General features: G+C 40.2%; 1 protein-coding gene across 8 annotated transcripts; it reads right to left on the bottom strand.

The window, feature by feature from the left end:
- Positions 1 to 4,578: 4,578 nt before the first annotated feature.
- LOC106608982 (uncharacterized) lies at positions 4,579 to 10,623 on the bottom strand. 8 transcript variants are annotated; one of them, XM_045721810.2, is made up of 11 exons: positions 9,602 to 10,623; positions 8,774 to 8,928; positions 8,493 to 8,570; positions 8,385 to 8,407; positions 8,171 to 8,274; positions 8,008 to 8,091; positions 7,539 to 7,600; positions 7,330 to 7,404; positions 6,647 to 6,701; positions 6,060 to 6,248; positions 4,579 to 5,901 (listed from the first exon to the last, which is right to left on the bottom strand). In XM_045721810.2, exons 2-11 carry the CDS (start codon positions 8,776 to 8,778, stop codon positions 5,026 to 5,028), a joined length of 1,551 nt encoding a protein of 516 aa, XP_045577766.2. In that variant the 5' UTR covers positions 8,779 to 8,928; positions 9,602 to 10,623; the 3' UTR covers positions 4,579 to 5,025. The 8 variants fall into 8 exon arrangements, with proteins under 8 accessions (XP_045577766.2, XP_045577767.2, XP_014062753.2 ...); XM_045721811.2 differs by having other exon boundaries at positions 8,774 to 8,924; XM_014207278.3 differs by having other exon boundaries at positions 8,774 to 8,918.
- Positions 10,624 to 19,364: the final 8,741 nt, after the last annotated feature.

Raw genomic sequence — 19,364 nt, 5'->3', positions numbered from 1 at the left:
GGATGCTGGCCTATGTTGACTCCAATGCTTCCCACAGTTTTGTCATGTTGGCTGGATGTCCTTTGTTGATGGACCATTCTTGTTACACACGGGAAACTGTTGAGCGTGGAAAAACACAGCAGCGATGCAGTTCTTGACACACTCAAACTGGTGCGCCTGGCACCTACTACCATACCCCATTCAAAGTCATTTAAATATTTTGTCTTACCCATTCACCCTCCGAATGGCACGCATACACAATCCATGTCTCAATTGTCTCAAGGTTTAAAATAACATTTTTTAACCTGTCTCCTCCCCTTCATCTACACTGATTGATGTGACTTTAACAAGTGACATCAATAAGGGATCATAGCTTTCACCTGGATTCACCTGGTCAGTTGATGTCATGGAAAGAGCAAGTGTTAGAAATGTTTGGTACACTCAGATTATATACAGATCTAGGTAAAAAAATTATATAATATTGCAAGTTGAATCAATTTGAAACTTTGCTTAAACAACCTGCATTATAATCAGTTTACTAAATTTACGAATTAAATCACACTGCCAGATTACAATGAGTTGTACTGTATTTTTGCACAGACTTAAACTATTTTACTCCATAAAAGTGTCTCCTGAGATGTTCTGTATACAGCTATTTCTGTAAACTCTTTCTTATTCAGTATCCCTTGTCCCTTACTCTCAATTTGTCTTCTCAGTTCATCCAGCAGGATTTGCTGTTGTTCCTCTCTGAACTCTGTAGTGTTGATCCTCAATGTCAAATCGTGAAGCTTCCTCTCCTGAAACGTAAAAAAAGGAATTTCAACAAATATGTAATAACATTTTTTTAGGCAGATCATATTTCATATTGCACAACAGCTGATGAAAAAAAAAATTGGATCAGTGTTGTTTTTTCCTGTCTACACAGGACCTTCTAATCAGCAGATTTGCATGGGCAAGAGTTTTGGTTTTCCATTGTGAAATCACCATACAGTAAATTTGTTAATAGACCAATACAAAAGTTGTTGGTTCGAATCCCTGAGCCAACAAGGTGAAATGTGCCCTTTACCCTAATTACTCCTATAAGTCGCTCTGGATAAGAGTTTCTGCTAAAAGACTAAACATGTAAATGTCAAATAACAAAGACAGTTTCAAACCTATCAACCAATAACAGCTAGTTTTCAGTTTTCCTCTCCCAACTCAGACCACTAGAAAAGCAATTTTTTGACCACTTTATTGGACATCTATTACAGTAAGGTACTTAATTGTTTGACCTACTGGTCAATGATGATGGCACTTTAAAATGTAGACAGGTGAAAATACAATGCACATTTCACCTTTATGCTCAGTTTCCACTCTCCATCCTCTCCATCAGGCTCTCACTGGTGCCCAGTCTGCTCTCCATGGCTGTCAGCTGTGCTACTTGAGCTATGACAATACATATGACATTCTGTATTTTAGCAGCTGTTGATTATCATTCTGAACAATTTAATATACTGCTCAAAAAAATAAAGGGAACACTTAACAACACAATGTAACTCCAAGTCAATCACACTTCTGTGAAATCAAACTGTCCACTTAGGAAGCAACACTGATTGACAATAAATTTCACATGCTGTTGTGCAAATGGAATAGACAACAGGTGGAAATTATAGGCAATTAGCAAGACACCTCCAATAAAGGAGTGGTTCTGCAGGTGGGGACCACAGACCACTTCTCAGTTCCTATGCTTCCTGGCTGATGTTTTGGTCACTTTTGAATGCTGGCGATGCTTTCACTCTAGTGGTATCATGAGACGGAGTCTACAACCCACACAAGTGGCTCAGGTAGTGCAGCTCATCCAGGATGGCACATCAATGCGAGCTGTGGCAAGAAGGTTTGCTGTGTCTGTCAGCGTAGTGTCCAGAGCATGGAGGCGCTACCATGAGACAGGCCAGTACATCAGGAGACATGGAGGAGGCCGTAGGAGGGCAACAACCCAGCAGCAGGACCGCTACCTCCGCCTTTGTGCAAGGAGGAGCAGGAGGAGCACTGCCAGAGCCCTGCAAAATGACCTCCAGCAGGCCACAAATGTGCATGTGTCTGCTCAAACGGTCAGAAACAGACTCCATGAGGGTGGTATGAGGGCCCGACGTCCACAGGTGGGGGTTGTGCTTACAGCCCAACACCTTGCAGGACGTTTGGCATTTGCCAGAGAACACCAAGATTGGCAAATTCGCCACTGGCGCCCTGTGCTCTTCACAGATGAAAGCAGGTTCACACTGAGCACATGTGACAGAGTCTGGAGATGCCGTGGAGAACGTTCTGCTGCCTGCAACATCCTCCAGCATGACCGGTTTGGCGGTGGGTCAGTCATGGTGTGGGGTGGCATTTCTTTGGGGGGCCGCACAGCCCTCCATGTGCTCGCCAGAGGTAGCCTGACTGCCATTAGGTACCGAGATGAGATCCTCAGACCCCTTGTGAGACCATATGCTGGTGCGGTTGGCCCTGGGTTCCTCCTAATGTAAGACATTGCTAGACCTCATGTGGCTGGAGTGTGTCAGCAGTTCCTGCAAGAGGAAGGCATTGATGCTATGGACTGGCCCGCCCGTTCCCCAGACCTGAATCCAATTGAACACATCTGGGACATCTTGTCTCGCTCCATCCACCAACGCCACGTTGCACCACAGACTGTCCAGGAGTTGGCGGATGCTTTAGTCCAGGTCTGGGAGGAGATCCCTCAGGAGACCATCCGCCACCTCATCAGGAGCATGCCCAGGCGTTGTAGGGAGGTCATAAAGACACGTGGAGGCCACACACACTACTGAGCCTCATTTTGACTTGTTTTAAGGACATTACATCAAAGTTGGATCAGCCTGTAGTGTGGTTTTCCACTTTAATTTTGAGTGTGACTCCAAATCCAGACCTCCATGGGTTGATAAATTGGATTTCCATTGATTATTTTTGTGTGATTTTGTTGTCAGCACATTCAACTATGTAAAGAAAAAAGTATTTAATAAGATTATTTCATTCATTCAGATCTAGGATGTGTTATTTTAGTGTTCCCTTTATTTTTTGAGCAGTGTATATTCACAAAAATAAGTGATTGTTCAAAAGATTTTGATTACATTGGTTCTCTCTGTGTTGGAGAGCAACATTCACCTTCATGTTCCTCAGTCTTTCCACTTGGCTCTCTGCAGCTGACAGTCTGGTCTCCATGATTGTGAGCTGTGCTGCTTGATCAAACAACAGTATCATTGACATTTTCTTTGTTAGCAGCTGATTCCCAAGTTTCAAGGGGAAGTTCACACATTTTTACATGTGACCTTTTTTCACTCTTTCTGTGCTTCTAGTTAATCCCCCCCAAAAAGTTTTTGTTCATATTTATCCAGACAGAGATTCTGATGTAATATTAGTTGGGTTGGAATGTTTTATAACATGTTTTAGACACATTTTAATAATGTATTGTAACCTATGGCAAGTGATGACTCTGTAACTAAACCAAATATACAAATAATTTTAAAAACAGTTTGGGGGAACAACTACAAGCACAGAAAGAGTGAAAATAAGGCCACATATAAAAATGGCCGAACTTCCCCTTTAAGTTCAAAACTTTATCTTCAGCTTACAGGCATGTGGCTCAAAAACAAACACATTCTCATTCTGAACCCTTGAATACATGATATAGAAATATATCTGTTTAAACATTTTATTTGGATTACTTTCGTTACCCCTGTTGGAGTCAACAACAGCCTCAATGTTTTTCAGTTCCTCCAACTGTTCTCTGTAGCTGTCAGTCGGGCCTTCATGGCTCCTAGTTCCATCAGTAGGTTACACATGTCTGGCTGTCAGCCGCTGATTGTCTTGGCTAGGGCTGGTGCTTGGATCTGAGAAGAACTTCACTCTACGCCCTGTGCCTGTTCAAGCCGAATCTGTACCGTGATGTCATTCAGGTTGACTTCTCCAGCATCTTCACTGGGCGTTTGAGTCCCACACAGGCACGGCAGCACCAGGGTCTGAGTCAGTCCTTCATTCTACAACTTGTACGCAAATAGTATCAAAATTCACACAAAACCTCTCGGCTACCTGGGTAGCTCGTTGTGCTGTCTCTTTCCTTTATATACCTTTCCATGTGAAACATTACGCAATGTTACAGTGTCGTTAGGACGCAGGGAAAAAAAGAGACATGTTCAAGGACTCCATGAAAAATGTATAAAATGGAACTATTCAAACAGAGTATTCTTAGGCAGCATGGATGTTGTCATTTAGCTTGATGCTTTTATGCAGCGTCTTACAGAACAATTTGTGACTCCAATGGGAATTGAACTCACGACTCTGAAGTCTTACCGACTGAGTCACACAGGACCACATCGAGAATGTGTACACGGTTAATGTGATTCTTTGGGTTCACCTGAGGTCAAGTCTTTCCTTGTGTGTGTTTACAGATGGCCATTCACAGACATGTCCATTTTCCAGGATACAGGTGCAACACAAACAAGTACCGGATACTAACAGGCTGCTAAATATGAACGTTTTTGAAATATATCTGTTGTTTGTACTTCAACAGGGTTTACCAGTGTGTATTTTGCCATGAAAAATGCTACCATCAGGCCAAAAGACAGATTTGGTGCATTGTACTGATCTTTATTATTTTACCATGAAGAAACGTTCATGCATAATGTTTCAGAAACATTTCAGTCAATGTTTTATTAACATAATTCCATACATTCATCATGCACCTTCATGTATTAATAGATTGAAACTGATCATTTTGCAGTTACTTACTATTTTAATACAATTTGTTTCATGAAAATAATATACAGATCAAATCAATCCCGACAGTTATGATATAAAATGAATCATTTCAGAAGTAGAAATGTCTGTGATATAGATTTTGATCTGTACCACTTAGTTATCATAACTGAGTTGTACAAGCCATGTCTTAAGGATGAAAGTGAGTTTCTGGCTATCAAAAAGGACATCTGCCCATACCGGTCTATTACAGAGAAGTTCAATATTAAAGTATGATTGGATCTGTTGTTTATGCATCTCGTACCATCACTGACTAGGTCAGTCGTCTAAGTAACAGTCCTCTATCTTAGGAATGAATGAGATGACATCACTCAGTTCATCCAGGCTCTCCTGTAGCTGTTCAGCTGTCTGTCTGATCGTCTGGATGAACTTCATGGTCTCTGACTTGACCTCAGCCTTTGGTTCTTCACATGCAGGGTTCAGCTCAGTGGTGGAGTCTGTGTCCATCACTTCTAACTTACTGGTGTCACCCGGCTGTTCATTCGCCTTCGCCTGTCGGATGTTGTGGATCTCTCTGGCATCCATGGCGATGAAGAAGATATCAACCGCTACAAAAAAAGCTGAAAATATTCCTGTCGCCACCTCTGCCACACGCACTGCCCTGGCAGTTTGGGCTGCCACCTTGCCAATATTGGCCACCCGGAGTAGTCTGAAGAGCTCTATTGTGCCCGCAAGGCCTTTCCCAGCCCTCACCCCAGCTCTAGCAGCGGCCTCTACATTGAAACCGGCACGTCTTATCTGAGAAGAGCTACTTTGCATGAGTGTCTCCAAACCCTCAGCGATGTCTTGTAGAGATGTCACCACAGAGTTCATCTTCTCCTGGAACTCCTTGATGATGTTCTTGATGGCTAGGCGGTCGGTGGACTGATTGACCATGTTGGTGATGTTTGATACTCCGGCTGTGGCTCCACCAGCGACAGCCACCCCAATACCTACCCCAGTGACGATCAGGGAGGCGCCCAGAGTGAAGGGAGCCAGGATGAGCCCCACTATAGAGGTGATTCCTCCAGCTGCCCCAATGACACCTCCCGTCAGACTGCCTATGGTGGTGCCTTTGTGCATACTCTCCAAGCCGTCTGCCAGAGTTCTCAACTTTTCCAAGGTGGTCTGGAGTTCCGCCACAGTTTTCTCACTCTATAGAAATGCATGAATACATTTAGATTAATGAATGAATGGAAATGTAGATGGTTGGATGGATAAACATACATATTGAACAATTGATTGATTGATTGATTGATTGATTGATTGATTGATTGATTGATTGATTGATTGATTGCAATTGCATAGCAAACCTTTTTTGTGATGAAACTGATAATGAAGGGTTTTGCCATGATGTCACCAGCTGAAGGCCTAATGGTCGGGTTTTGTTGGAAGATGTCACACAGGAGGTCGCGGAGCTCAGATGAGAAGCTCTCTGGGAGAGAGGGGTAAGAACCTCCCAATATTTGGGGGATGAGGTTGATTGTGTTCTCCGCAGTGAACTGTGAAGAAAGAACTGTCTATGATCACCCAATATCCTTTAGCTAGGTGGTGGACAGGCAACATAGAATGCATTCAATATGTGTCGGAATAATTGGATGTTGATTCACCCTTCAAGTCAGAATTTTGCAACCCGAGTTTACAACTTTTGGTATATGATCTTTTAACTTTTCAGCTGAAAAGTGACTATACAGAGCAATCTTACAATCTTAATAATTTTGATAAAATACAGGTAGTTAGTTTAACTTTGTCAATGTTAGCTATCTTAAGATAGCTGGGTAGATGCTATTATTTCATTCGTTGAAGAATTATTCCTACTTTACAACCATTTGACTACACTCAACTTCACCAACTGGAAAATGCGAAATTACAATGGGCATTTGAATGCAGGATTACTTACTGCACCCTGAAGCATACACAACTCATACAGCACACATCCCAAGGACCAAATATCACTGCAAATGATGGAAAATAAATACATTAATTCTCATGTAATTCTCATTATTTTACACTGCATAACCCTCACACTTATATTTTAACACTTATAACCCCATTATAAAGCCTTCATAGATATGTCATGAACATATCCTGTGTGTGTGTGTGTGTGTGTGTGTGTGTGTGTGTGTGTGTGTGTGTGTGTGTGTGTGTGTGTGTGTGTGTGTGTGTGTGTGTGTGTGTGTGTGTGTGTGTGTGTGTGTGTGTGTGTGTGTTTGTGTGGGTGTGTGGGTAGTAACAGCCATGACAGCTGATCTCTGCAAATGCAAATGTCAACTTATTTTACATTTTCCTTATTGTCTTGGTCATCTTATTGGCCTGGCTTACCTAACATACAGTATGGCTTGTGACATCACTTTGACACATTTTATGTCATTTTATGATACCATATCATAGGCCTTGTGACAGAAGGTTCAAGTTATAGTAAATGATTGATTATCCACCCTGAAATGTTTTGTTAGCTTTAGTGATTTCATTCTCACCTCACTATACCTTCAACATTTTGGGTAATTACTAACTATTTAATCAATATCTTTTAAAAAAAAATCTGGAATATATATTTAAATATACATCTAAAATATTTTCTACCTTTTGGTGTCATACATTTCACCAGTTAGAATCTCTGGGCCTAAATAACCCACCATTCCATCCTCGTTGGTAGTCCTAATAAAAAAAATTGGAACATGAACACAAAAAAATACTCAAATACTCATTTATGTAATCAAAAATGCTAAACTATTAATGTATTTAACTATTAATATATGTTGTGTAAATTCATCATGTGCCAAGTAACATACTTTTCATTGACACTTCCAAACGCTCCCAAACGAAGTGTTTCAAATTCTGTGAGGAGTATGCTCTAGTATAGATAATAAAATATAATTGTACAGTTGAGGCATTAAGCAACAGTTTATGACATTCCATTATTTCATTTTTTCACTGACATGAATCATATCATAAGTTTTTGCAATCATTTCTATTTGTATTGCTGTGAATTCCAAGTCAACAATCCCACCCAAATCATAACGTGCAGTTGATTGTTTAAGAAGGCTTTACATGTGTAGGCAGTCATTGTAAATACGAAATTGTTCTTAAGTTCTTAACTAACTTGCCTAGTTAAATAAAGGTTACATTTTAATAAAATAAAAAAATAATAACAAGGCTTTACATAAAACCTGACATTTTATCAACCCTCCTTTTTCTTAAAAAAAAATTCCAGGCTATCTTTAAACTAATTGCCTTTGCATGATGTTTTATTAGCATTACCTGGGGTCTCAGTTCTCTGTGAAGAAGGCCCTGGTCATGCACATGCTTCAGGGCCATGCAGATCTTGACAAACCAGTCCATAATCTGTGAAGGTATCAAAGTATATTTAGCCTAAAATAAAAACAGTTGCGGTGTGGAATTTTCTAGTTATTACTTCAGCTACCTTCTCAGAGTACTCTTCTGTAGGGTTAGTCATCTGCTCTTGTATCTTCTGAGAGAGATTTCCCTTTGCACAATGGTCTGTCACTATATAGTAGCAGTTATCCTCTGTGAAAATGTATTAGTAGTTTGTGTGTGAATACTACTTGAGAATACTAATTGTGAAACATATTAATACTGTAGTAGTTCACTTGTTGAAGTTGCTGATACTGTATTACCTTGTAATTCCAATACATTGTCTCTGAAACAAATAAAATACATTTAAATACAAATGTAACGACAACGATAATGATGTAGTTACCTAGAAATGAGTTTTTGTAGCTTACAATGTGGGGGTGACTAATCTGTCTGAGGCTTTCAACCACTGAGACAATTTCTTCAGCACTGGAGTTCGAGACAGATGTCTGTCAAAACAAATGATATGTGACTTATTGAAAGATATAGGCATGTTCATTATTTAGTTTATCTTTATGAATACATGTCATTATTGTTGCATCTGCAGAGTTGCCTATAATTGAAAACCAATAATGTATCCTATCCCTCTGTGATCATTCCAAAAAACTCTAAGATGTAATCAATTCAGAAATAACAAATAGTTCTCACTTACCTCATTCAATTTGATCTCTTTAATGACGAACTGGTCACCATGTTTGTCAGTAGCGATAACACCATTCTCTACCTCCTTCTGGGTAGTGTATCCTTTCTTCTCAAGGACACTCTGTGTTTTCCCCATCTTTAAATTTCACTGGAATCTGTGTCTCACTCATGTCAATTAGCAATGCAATATTATTTGAAAAGCAATAAAATAAATTGCAATATACACTAAGTGTACAAAACATTAGGAACACCTTCCTAATATTGAGTTGCACCCCCTTTTGCCCTCAGAACAGCCTCAATTTGTCTGGGCATGGACTCTACAAGGTGTTGAAAGTGATTCACATGGATGCTGGCCTATGTTGTCACCAATGCTTCCCACAGTTGTGTCAAGATGGCTGGATGTCTTTTGGGTGGTGGACCATTCTTGATACACAGGGGAAGCTGTTGAGCGTGAAAAATCCAGCAGCGTTGCAGTTCTTGACACACTCAAACCGATGCACCTGGCACCTACTACCATACCCCGTTCAAAGGCACTTACTGTAAATCTTTGGTCTTTCCCATTCACCCCCTGAATGGCACACATACACAATCCGTGTCTCAATTGTCTCAAGGCTTAAAATTCTTCTTTAAGCTGTCTCTTTCCCTTCATCTACACTGACTGAAGTGGTTTAAAGAAGTGACATCAGCAAGGGATCATAGCTTTCACCTGGATTCACCTGGTCAGTCTATGTCATGGAAAGATCAGGTGTTCCTAATATTTTGTACACTCAGTGTATAAACACATTTGTTTGCCGTAATACAAACCAGTAAGGTGTATATGTTATTTACACAGGCTTACCTTTGCTTGTTTGTCTGCTGGTTGTGCTCTTGGTTTACCTAGTCTATGATTTGATAAGGAGTTCCAGTCTTATATGCAGGGCTCCTCTGCTTCCGTGGCATGATCAAACTAACCCACCCACACCCATATCCGCATTACATGTTCAGCAATGCTGGATCAACTATCAGCCATTGTGTCCGCTGGGAGGGACTATAGAGAAGCATTCAGATCATGTGATTTACAAGAACTCATAAATGCCTTTAGGCTGAAGTGAAAGCATTCACATGTTCGAGTGTCGAAACAAGAGCTGTATACTGTCGTCAACTTGTTTATTTTGACATGCTTTTTATCGTCCTCTGTACCTGAAACACATGCGTTTTATCAGTTGAACAGTTTAACAGGGTGAAATAATTCTGTGTTTTCCTTTTTGGCACACTGCTAAAAAGAAATTACAAATTCATATTAAAAAGTTAACAGATTTGAGAAAACGGTTTAACATACTGTACATGCATCAGTTTGCTATTTTTTTAATCTTTTGTTTCATTAAAACAGTTTGCTAGCTGCTTGGCTCTGCTTACTAGCTGGCAGATGTGGTAGAGTAGTATTGCTTTGGGAATTGTCTTTGGTTAAAGGTGAAAAGGAATTCAAAGGTAGGCTGTCCAGCTCTACCTCTGAGTGATTATGTGGGGAAAAATATCATAGTCTTGTTTAAATTTCACATACTGTAACAATATTTGCATCACAAGTAATATCAACCTAGCTTTGAGTTAATGGTTCTAAGAGAGCGAATGGCTGATCAAACTGGAGTCTTGTATGTGAAAGAACATGACACTAGACTCATTTGTATCTTCAACCTTGGTAACTGAAATAACATGATCATTTATATTCCAATAATGTTTCTCAGATGGACTGCTGCTTACCTCCAGTCTCCCCTATCTCGCCTTTAGGTCCGGCTGGTCCCACATCACCAGGTGGTCCTTGTGACCCTTTTCTTCCTAAAAACACGACAAACATGATAGCTCTCACCAATCTGGGACAGTCTGTAAAAGGCGGCATATAAAGTCATATCACAGTTGTATCACACACTACACTGCCGTGTGGAGGTACTGTTGTCTACTCTACAGTCTCCTACAAACACTCTCAGGTTCTTTATTGGTTGTTTATTGGTTAAAGCTCTATTCAATCAGGTTAAGTGCCGAGAGCAGTGTGTTAGAGAAGTTACTACTAGTTTATTCTTGAAGTAACATGCAACTGAAGCCACTACAATGAATTAACCCATTGACAACAAATACATTTTTCAAGACAGACCTTGGGTCCTATGTGGATGACACTCAACTACTTTTCTCCTCCCCCCCCCTTCGGACACAGAGGTGGCGACATGCATCTATGTGGACACCTGCTCATCGGACAATTCATTCCAAAATCATGGGCATTAATATGGAGTTCCCTTCAGCCACAAGAGCATTAGTGAGTTCAGGCACTGATGTTGGGCGATTAGGCCTGGCTCGCAGTTGGCGTTCCAATTCATCCCAAAGGTGTTCGATGGGGTTGAGGTCAGGTCTCTGTGTAGGTAAGTCAAGTTCTTCCACATCGATCTCGACAAACCGTTTCTGTATGGACCTCGCTTTGTGCACGGAGGCATTGTCATGCTGAAACAGGAAAGGGCCTTCCCCAAACAGTTGCCACAAAGTTGGAAAAACAGAATCATCTAGAATGTCATTGTATGCTGTAGCATTAAGATTTCCCTTCACTGGAACTAAGGGGCCTAGCCCGAACCATGAAAAACAGCCCCAGATCGTAATTTTATCCTCCACCAAACTTTACAGTAGGCACTATGCATTCGGGCAGGTAGCATTCTCGATTTATCACTCCAGAGAACGCATTTCCACTGCTCCAGAGTCCAATGCTGGCGAGCTTTACACCACTCCAGCTGACGTATGGCATTGAGCATGGTGATCTTAGGCTTGTGTGCGGCTGGTTGTTCATGGAAACCTATTTCATGATGCTCCAGACGAACAGTTCTTGTGCTGATGTTGCTTCCAGAGGCAGTTTGGAACTCAGTAGTGAGTGTTCGAAACCTCTCTGTCAATAACAGCAACAAAAAAATCCCCTTCCCACTCAGACCACTCGCAGACAGTCCTAGCAAATGTCTTGCTTGAGCTATTTCCCTTTGCGAAGAAGCAATTATTGTTTATTTTGACCATTTTAATTGAAAACAGTCACAGTAAGGTAATTCATTGTTACCCAGAAGTGATTTGAGATTGAGATAAAAACGGCTGCGTTGGACCTTTAAAAATAGCATGTTACACAACAAACAGACTCTTAGTAAGCTGTATAATAACAGTACCTCAATATGTGTTCCCTATTCTGAAGTGTAACCTAGGAAACACATATTGAGGTACTACGCCCTTATTAGTCCCCTCCTTGAGACAGCTTGCTAAGAGTTTGTTTCTTGTGTAACTTGCTCTTTATTAAATATGAATTATGCCAAAGGGGTTATTAAGATTGGCCAGTAATGCATTACTTATAACTAAGGCCTAATATATGGCTAATGAGACGTAATAAAGGCCTTATAAGATACTTATGAACACTTATAAACTACAAATGAGTGGCTAATATTTGTACCTTCAAATAAAGTGTTATCTACTTTTCTTTCTACAGACCAGTGGCGACCCGTCATATATTATATTATATTTTTTTTTAATGGGGGGGGGGGCTTGCCTGTTTTGCATGTTATTTTGGCATTAATACGTGTCACATATCAGTTTGCAAACAATATTAAAACAAATATATATCATTCCCTTAATAAAGCTGCGTACACACAGGGTCTCTTTTTTGTTTTGTTGAGTAAGGCAGCTCCAAAATGCAGGTGTTTCAGCCTAGCTCAGTGCTTTCTGTGGTGGTGGGGTGAGCCAGCAGAAAATAGGAGCGTTGCGCCGTGACTGGCTCAGTATTCTGTCACTCATGGGGACAGTACGTCATCGCCAAGTTTAAGTGCTTAGTAAGGGTAGACATCCAAAATTTCAGCCCTTTGGGTCCTGCCATAGAGTTATATTACAAGTGCACTTCCAAGAAAGTTCAAGGTCATTGGCTACAGATAAAATTACGTCAAATTACATTATACACAGTCAACATCTTACTTTCAAAGTCTTAGCTAGCAGTCATCATCATGAATCAAGTCGACAATCTACTGGCAAATCCTTTTTAATCCTTGTCATATGAAGATAAATAATGAAGAGAAATTATAGATAAAATGTATCGGTGCTCATCAGCCATTGGACATAAAGATTATACAACAAGTTGGAAATCGCAAATTCAACAATGAGTCGTTTGGAAGGAATCAGTGGCTATCAGCAAGCATTGCAAAGCAACTACTAACTTTAGCCTGCTATCCAATGGAGTGGCTGTGAGTTTTTTTCCCCGAATTCCCACCATAAATCCAGATAATGCCACACTTCTGGCCAAATCTGGCCACAAAGGACCGCTGCGTCACCTTCACAAGGTGAGTCCAAAAATGTCTTGTATGCTGCTGCATAAATGATGTAATATGCAAGGGCGATATGTATACTGTAGCTAAGAAAGTAATACTAAGTGTATGTTGTGTAGTAAGCTGTTAGTAGCCCATGTGCCTCACCCTAACAATTTGGTCTATTTTCACCAACGCGGTATTGTAAACACATCGTTTGTGACCCGGTCTGTGCTTGTTTGCCAACTTTTTTTGTACAGGTTTGACAGTGCTACTGATAGTAGTGGTGGAGCTTGGCTTGCACGTGCAAATTCAACACACACAACATTCTATAATAGAATTGTGTTATTTGACGTGTCAAATTAAAAGCTTATTTAACGGGTCAAATAGTGTTATATAACGTATCTTTTTTGACACGCAAAGACCCAAACGGCGTTCAATGTGCCTCATCCTAATAATTTGGTCTATTTTCACCTCTTAATTTCGCCTACTGTTCTAACTTGGTGGTGCACATGTTGCCTATAACCTGTTTAAGAGAAATGTAATCATTGAATATTATAAGAGCTTTCATTGTCTGTTTATATGCCCCCTTTTATTTATCCTACGGTTCTGACTTGTTGTACAGGGAGTACACTGTAAGAACAGCCCGTGTTCTGAATTCTGTCACTGTACATTTCAAAAGTTCTGTCTCAATCAAAATTATGGATTGCCTCTTATCCGCTTGTCATCCCTTTATGCCATAGTTTGTACATCTCAATTGTCAGTAGAAACCACATTTGTTTGAGCAAGTCAGCCATATCAGCTATGTTTTTTTAAAAGGCAGTAAATGAGGCTGAATGAACTGTTTTGCTGCCAGACAAGGCTCCGCTGAAAGCTAGGTGTAGCAGTGGTAAGGTGTTGGGACTCTGCTGTTGGCTTTATGTAGGCCCTAACAGTTTGTGGGCACCGTTTGTCAATGTTATAGTGCAATTCATGTATTGTTTAGTGTTGTGTTGTGGCTTTGCTGGCATGCATCCCACATTTTTGTTTTGCCCCACCAAGATTTACACGCTAAAATCGCCACTGCTACAGACATCTCTACAACATTGCATACGGTAACATTACATCTAGAACTTTGAATTACCCACAATCCTCTAAAGTCACATGGCAACTTTTCAGTGACTTTAGTAACTTAAACAACATTTTGTATTTCCCTTGTAGTTGTGTGTACACACACATACTTATTTAGGTTATTGTACATTGAATGAATTCAATTGAATGTTATGTCAAAATAACTGTATTTTTATCTATGATTTATTAACTCCCTGAATATTTCTCTCACAGTGAGACCATAAAGTAGGGCACTGATTACATCCTGACCATGTGACATTGTCAAGTGTGCTCCCTCTCCGGCCTCTAGGTCACCAGGCTGCTCATTATGGCGCACACCTGTCACCATCGTTAAGCGCACCTGCGCATCATCAGACTCACCTGGACTCCATCACTTCCCTGATTACCTTCCCTATATATGTCACTCCCTTTGGTTCCTTCCCCAGGCGTTATTGTTTCTGTTTCAGGTTCATGTCTGTGCGTTGTTAGTGTTTCTTGTTTTGTATTATGTTGTGTTTATTTATTAAAACACTCACTCCCTGAACTTGCTTCCCGACTTTCAGCACACATCGTTAGCCATGACCAGGAATAAATTCCTGTTGGCCTATAAGAGTTCTGATATGCTCCTGGTCAAGCTGCACAGCTAGGAGTCAAGGCCCAAAGTATGGAAGAAAAAAGTTAAAGGGACTTTTTGTTGTTGTTTTTTTTAACCACAGAGTTTGAGACAAAGAAAGCACTTGAGGACTGCAATCATAGGAACGACCCCAGGAACTGCACTTACATCTCTGTCACAACCAGCCCGCCTTACATAGTGAAGATTAATTAATGCAACTTCTCAGGGCTACGTGGGACGCTAGCGTCCCACCTGCGGGACACAGCCAGTGAAATATCAGGGCGGCAAATTCAAAAACAACAAAATGTCATAATTCAACTTTCTCAAACATACAACTATTTTACATTTTAAAGATACACTTCTCCTTGATGTAACGACATTGTCTGATTTCAAAAAGGCTTTACAGCGAAGGCAAAACATTAGATTATGTTAGGGGAGTACATAGACAAAAATAATCACACAGCCATTTTCCAAGCAAGGACATGTGTCAATAAAACCCAAAACACAGCTAAATGAAGCACTAACCTTTGACGATCTTCATCAGATGACACTCCTAGGACATTATGTTACACAATACATGTATGTTTTGTTCGATAAAGTTCATATTTATATCCAAAAACAGCATTTTACATTGGCGCGTGATGTTCAGAAAATGTATTCCCACCAAAACGTCCGGTGAATGTGCACATCAATTTACATAAATACTCATCATAAACGTTGACAAAATATATAACAATTATTTAAAGAATTATAGATAGATTACTCCTGGATGCAACCGCTGTGTCAGATTTTAAAATAGCTTTACGGAGAAAGCACATTTTTCAATATTCTGAGTACATAGCTCGCCATCACAGCGAGCTATACAGACACCCGCCAAGTTCAGGGCCACCTAAACTCAGAATTAGTATTAGAAATATTATCTTACCTTTGCTGATCTTCGTCAGAATGCACTCCCAGGACTGCTACTTCCACAAGAAATGTTGTTTTTGTTCGAAATAATCCATATTTATGTCCAAATACCTCCGTTTTGTTCGTGCGTTCAGAGCACTATCCAAAGGCATAACGCGCGAGCACGGTTCCAAAGACGAAAAGTCAAAATGTTCCATTACCGTACTTAGAAGCATGTCAAACGCTGTTTAAAATCAATCTTTATGGTATTTTTAACGTAAATTGCGATAATATTCCAACCGGACAATAGCGTATTCATTCAAGGAGAAAGAGAAGGAACAGCATGCTCGCGGGACCGCGCATATCCAATCCCTTTGTTGCCAGGCAGTCCACTCAGTAACTGAGCTCCTATTATCTGCCCAGTGACGGGAGAATGCTGAAACAACTTTCTGAAGGCTTTTGACAGCCAATGGAAGCCTTAGGAAGTGCAAAGTAAACCCACAGATACTGTAGTTTCAAAAGGAACTAGAAAGAACTACAATTCGCAGATCCTCCACTTCCTGGTTGACTTTTTCTCCGGTTTTTGCCTGCCATATGAGTTCTGTTATACTCACAGACACCATTCAAACAGTTTTAGAAACTTCAGAGGGTTTTCTATCCACATCTACTAATAACATGCATATTCTAGTTTCTGGGCCAGAGTAGTAACCTGTTTAAATTGGGTACGTTTTTCATCCGGCCGTGAAAATACTGCCTCCTACACCCCAACAGGTTAATGCAACCCCAGAGAGACTATGGGAATACCTGCGGATCATCAGGGAAATACAAAACTAATCAAAGCACGGTAATGCAAAGTATCCAGCAGATTGTGTTTTCTTTCATCTTGTTCTAAGGGCGGCTTTGCCTTGAGGGCAGAAACTAATGCAATGAAGTGGTAAAGTTTAGGCAAGTAAGTTTAGATATTGTTTACGTTTAGGCAAGTAATTCCAATTGGTTAAGTTTAGGATGGGATTCAAACCAGTGACCTTGTGTATGGCAACCCACTTGGACATTTTTATGAATCAGATGCTTAGACATTACCAGAACCTCTCAATTCAACACCAATTATTAAAACATACTTAATTCATTCATAACAAACAGATTAACATGCTGATGTTAAAATTGTAAAAAAATAAAATCCTAATATGTAATGAATGTCAACTTTGTATTAAACCTTTTTCTTGCCAATGAGTCAATGATTGTGTTATATGAAAATTAGACATTGTTTTAAAAAAATCACCTTGTACAATGGAACAACAATGGAATTGATCAACAAAACACCAGTAAGTGGTATTACCAAAATTGGTACAGTGGATTCATCCTCCTCAGGTGTATACCGTCCTGTGTAAACTTCCATTATTTAATATTTTGATTATTTATTTCAGATGAAGGTGATGAAAAATGTAATTGCCTATGATCCTCATATAAAAATAATCCAATTGCACTTGTCTCTACTTTTACTTAACTTGACCCTGAGGTCCAGACATTGGCCTTCAAAAAGTTTTCTATTTCCAGGGTTCCGTTGAGGATGATGGTAAGCTTCAGAAAACCGTATTTGAAATGTAAATGTTTTGACTATGCTGACACCAATTGTTGCACGTATACTAGCATGCTCACGCGCACACACACACACACACACAAACACACACACACACACACACACACTCACACACACACACACACACACACACACACACACACACACACACACACACACACACACACACACACACACACACACACACACACACACAGAGCACACACATACAGACACACAAACACACACACACACACACACACACTCACACACACACACACACACACACACACACACACACACACACACACACACAGAGCACACACATACAGACACACAAACACACAAACAGGAACGAGGATGTGTTCTAAAGGATTGTGTTTTTTTAATGTAATTTTTTTATTTTGCCTTATTCTTCTCCTGCTGGTGAATTTGTCTGTACCTCCACCACACTTTAGACAGATTTCTCAATTCAACTTCCCTCAAGCCCTGTGAAGCCATTGATTCGCGGTGAGTAATGTCAACATTTTGTCATTTATCATGCACTGTGGTCATTGTTGACTGTGGTCCTCTACAGCAGGTATTCCCAAACTGGGGTACACGCGCAATGCTGTCGGGGGTACACCAAATAAAAATGTGATTCACATTTAAAAAATGCACTTAAAAAAATAAAAATTGTAACTTTTTTCTTCTTCACATTTTCAAACAGTCCATTTATATTTTCCAACAGGGCTATGCTTTTGGGTGAGGTTTTTTTCTCACCTGAGTAGCCTCGTTTCACTGCCAAAAATAAAATTAAACCATCTAGCATTCAGCGAAGTAACAACACAATGTCAAATACAGGTAGCCTAGTCAAATAATTAACATCCAATCACATTAACCGTTACTCTCTCGCAGGAATTTCACTAACGGTTCGTATGTAGCCAAAAGTAGCTGTGGCTCATGTTGGTATCTGTGCTGACGGTGCAAAAGCCATGACAGGGAGACATAGTGGAGTGGTAACACGCGTGCAAGCAGTTGGGTACACTGCAGCATACACCTTGAAAGACGTTTTGGACACTACAGTGAAAACGATTAACTTTGTTAAAGCATGGCCCCTGAACTCTTGTGTATTTTCTGCACTATGCAATGATGTGGCTCAGCAACCATGTAACACTTTTTTTAGTTGAGAGATGAGCTTAAAGTTTTCTTTACTGACCATAATTTTCACTTGTCTGACCACTTGCATGATGATGAGTTTCTCACACGACTGGTCTATCTGGGCGATGTTTTTTCTCGCCTGAATGATCTGAATCTAGGATTACAGGGACTCTCCGCAACTATATTCAATGTGCGGGACAAAATTGAGGCTATGATTAAGAAGTTAGAGCTCTTCTCTGTCTGCATTAACAAGGACAACACACAGGTCTTTCCATCATTGTATGATTTTTTTGTGTGCAAATGAACTCAAGCTTACGGACAATGTCAAATGTGATATAGTGAAGCACCTGATTGAGTTGGGTGCGCAATTATGCAGGTACTTGCCCAAAACGGATGACACAAACAACTGGATTCATCATCCCTTTAATTCCCTGCCTCCAGTCCACTTACTGATATTCTTGACAAGAGAGATTGCAACAAGAGGTTCTGTGAAAATTGAATTTAATCGGAAGCCACTGCCAGATTTCTGGATTGGGCTGCGCTCAGAGTATTCGGCCTTGTCAAATCGCGCTGTTAAGACACTGATGTCCTTTGCAACCACTTACCTATTTGAGAGTGGATTCTCAGCCCTTACTAGCATGAAAACTAAATACAGGCACAGAGTGTGTGTGGAAAATGATTTAAGACTGAGACTCTCTCCAATACAACCCAACATGGCAGAGTTATGTGCATCCTTTCAAGCACACCCTTCTCATTAACCTGTGGTGAGTTAGTCACAATTTTCAATGAACAAATAAGGTTTTATATGTAAGATGGTTAAATAAAGAGCAAAATTATTGAATATTATAATATTATTATTTGTGCCCTGGTCCTATAAGAGCTCTTTGTCACTTCCCACGAGCCGGATGGTGACAAAAACTCACACTCATTCTTATGTTTAATAAATGTATTGTATAGTGTGTGTGTGTGTGGCAGGCTTACAATGATGGCAAAAAAACAACATTTGAGAGTG

Source organism: Salmo salar, chromosome 07 (assembly GCF_965601325.2).
Source record: "Salmo salar chromosome 07, fSalSal1, whole genome shotgun sequence".
Taxonomy (NCBI): Eukaryota; Metazoa; Chordata; class Actinopteri; order Salmoniformes; family Salmonidae; genus Salmo; species Salmo salar.
This window is presented reverse-complemented; position numbering and strand designations above follow the sequence as displayed.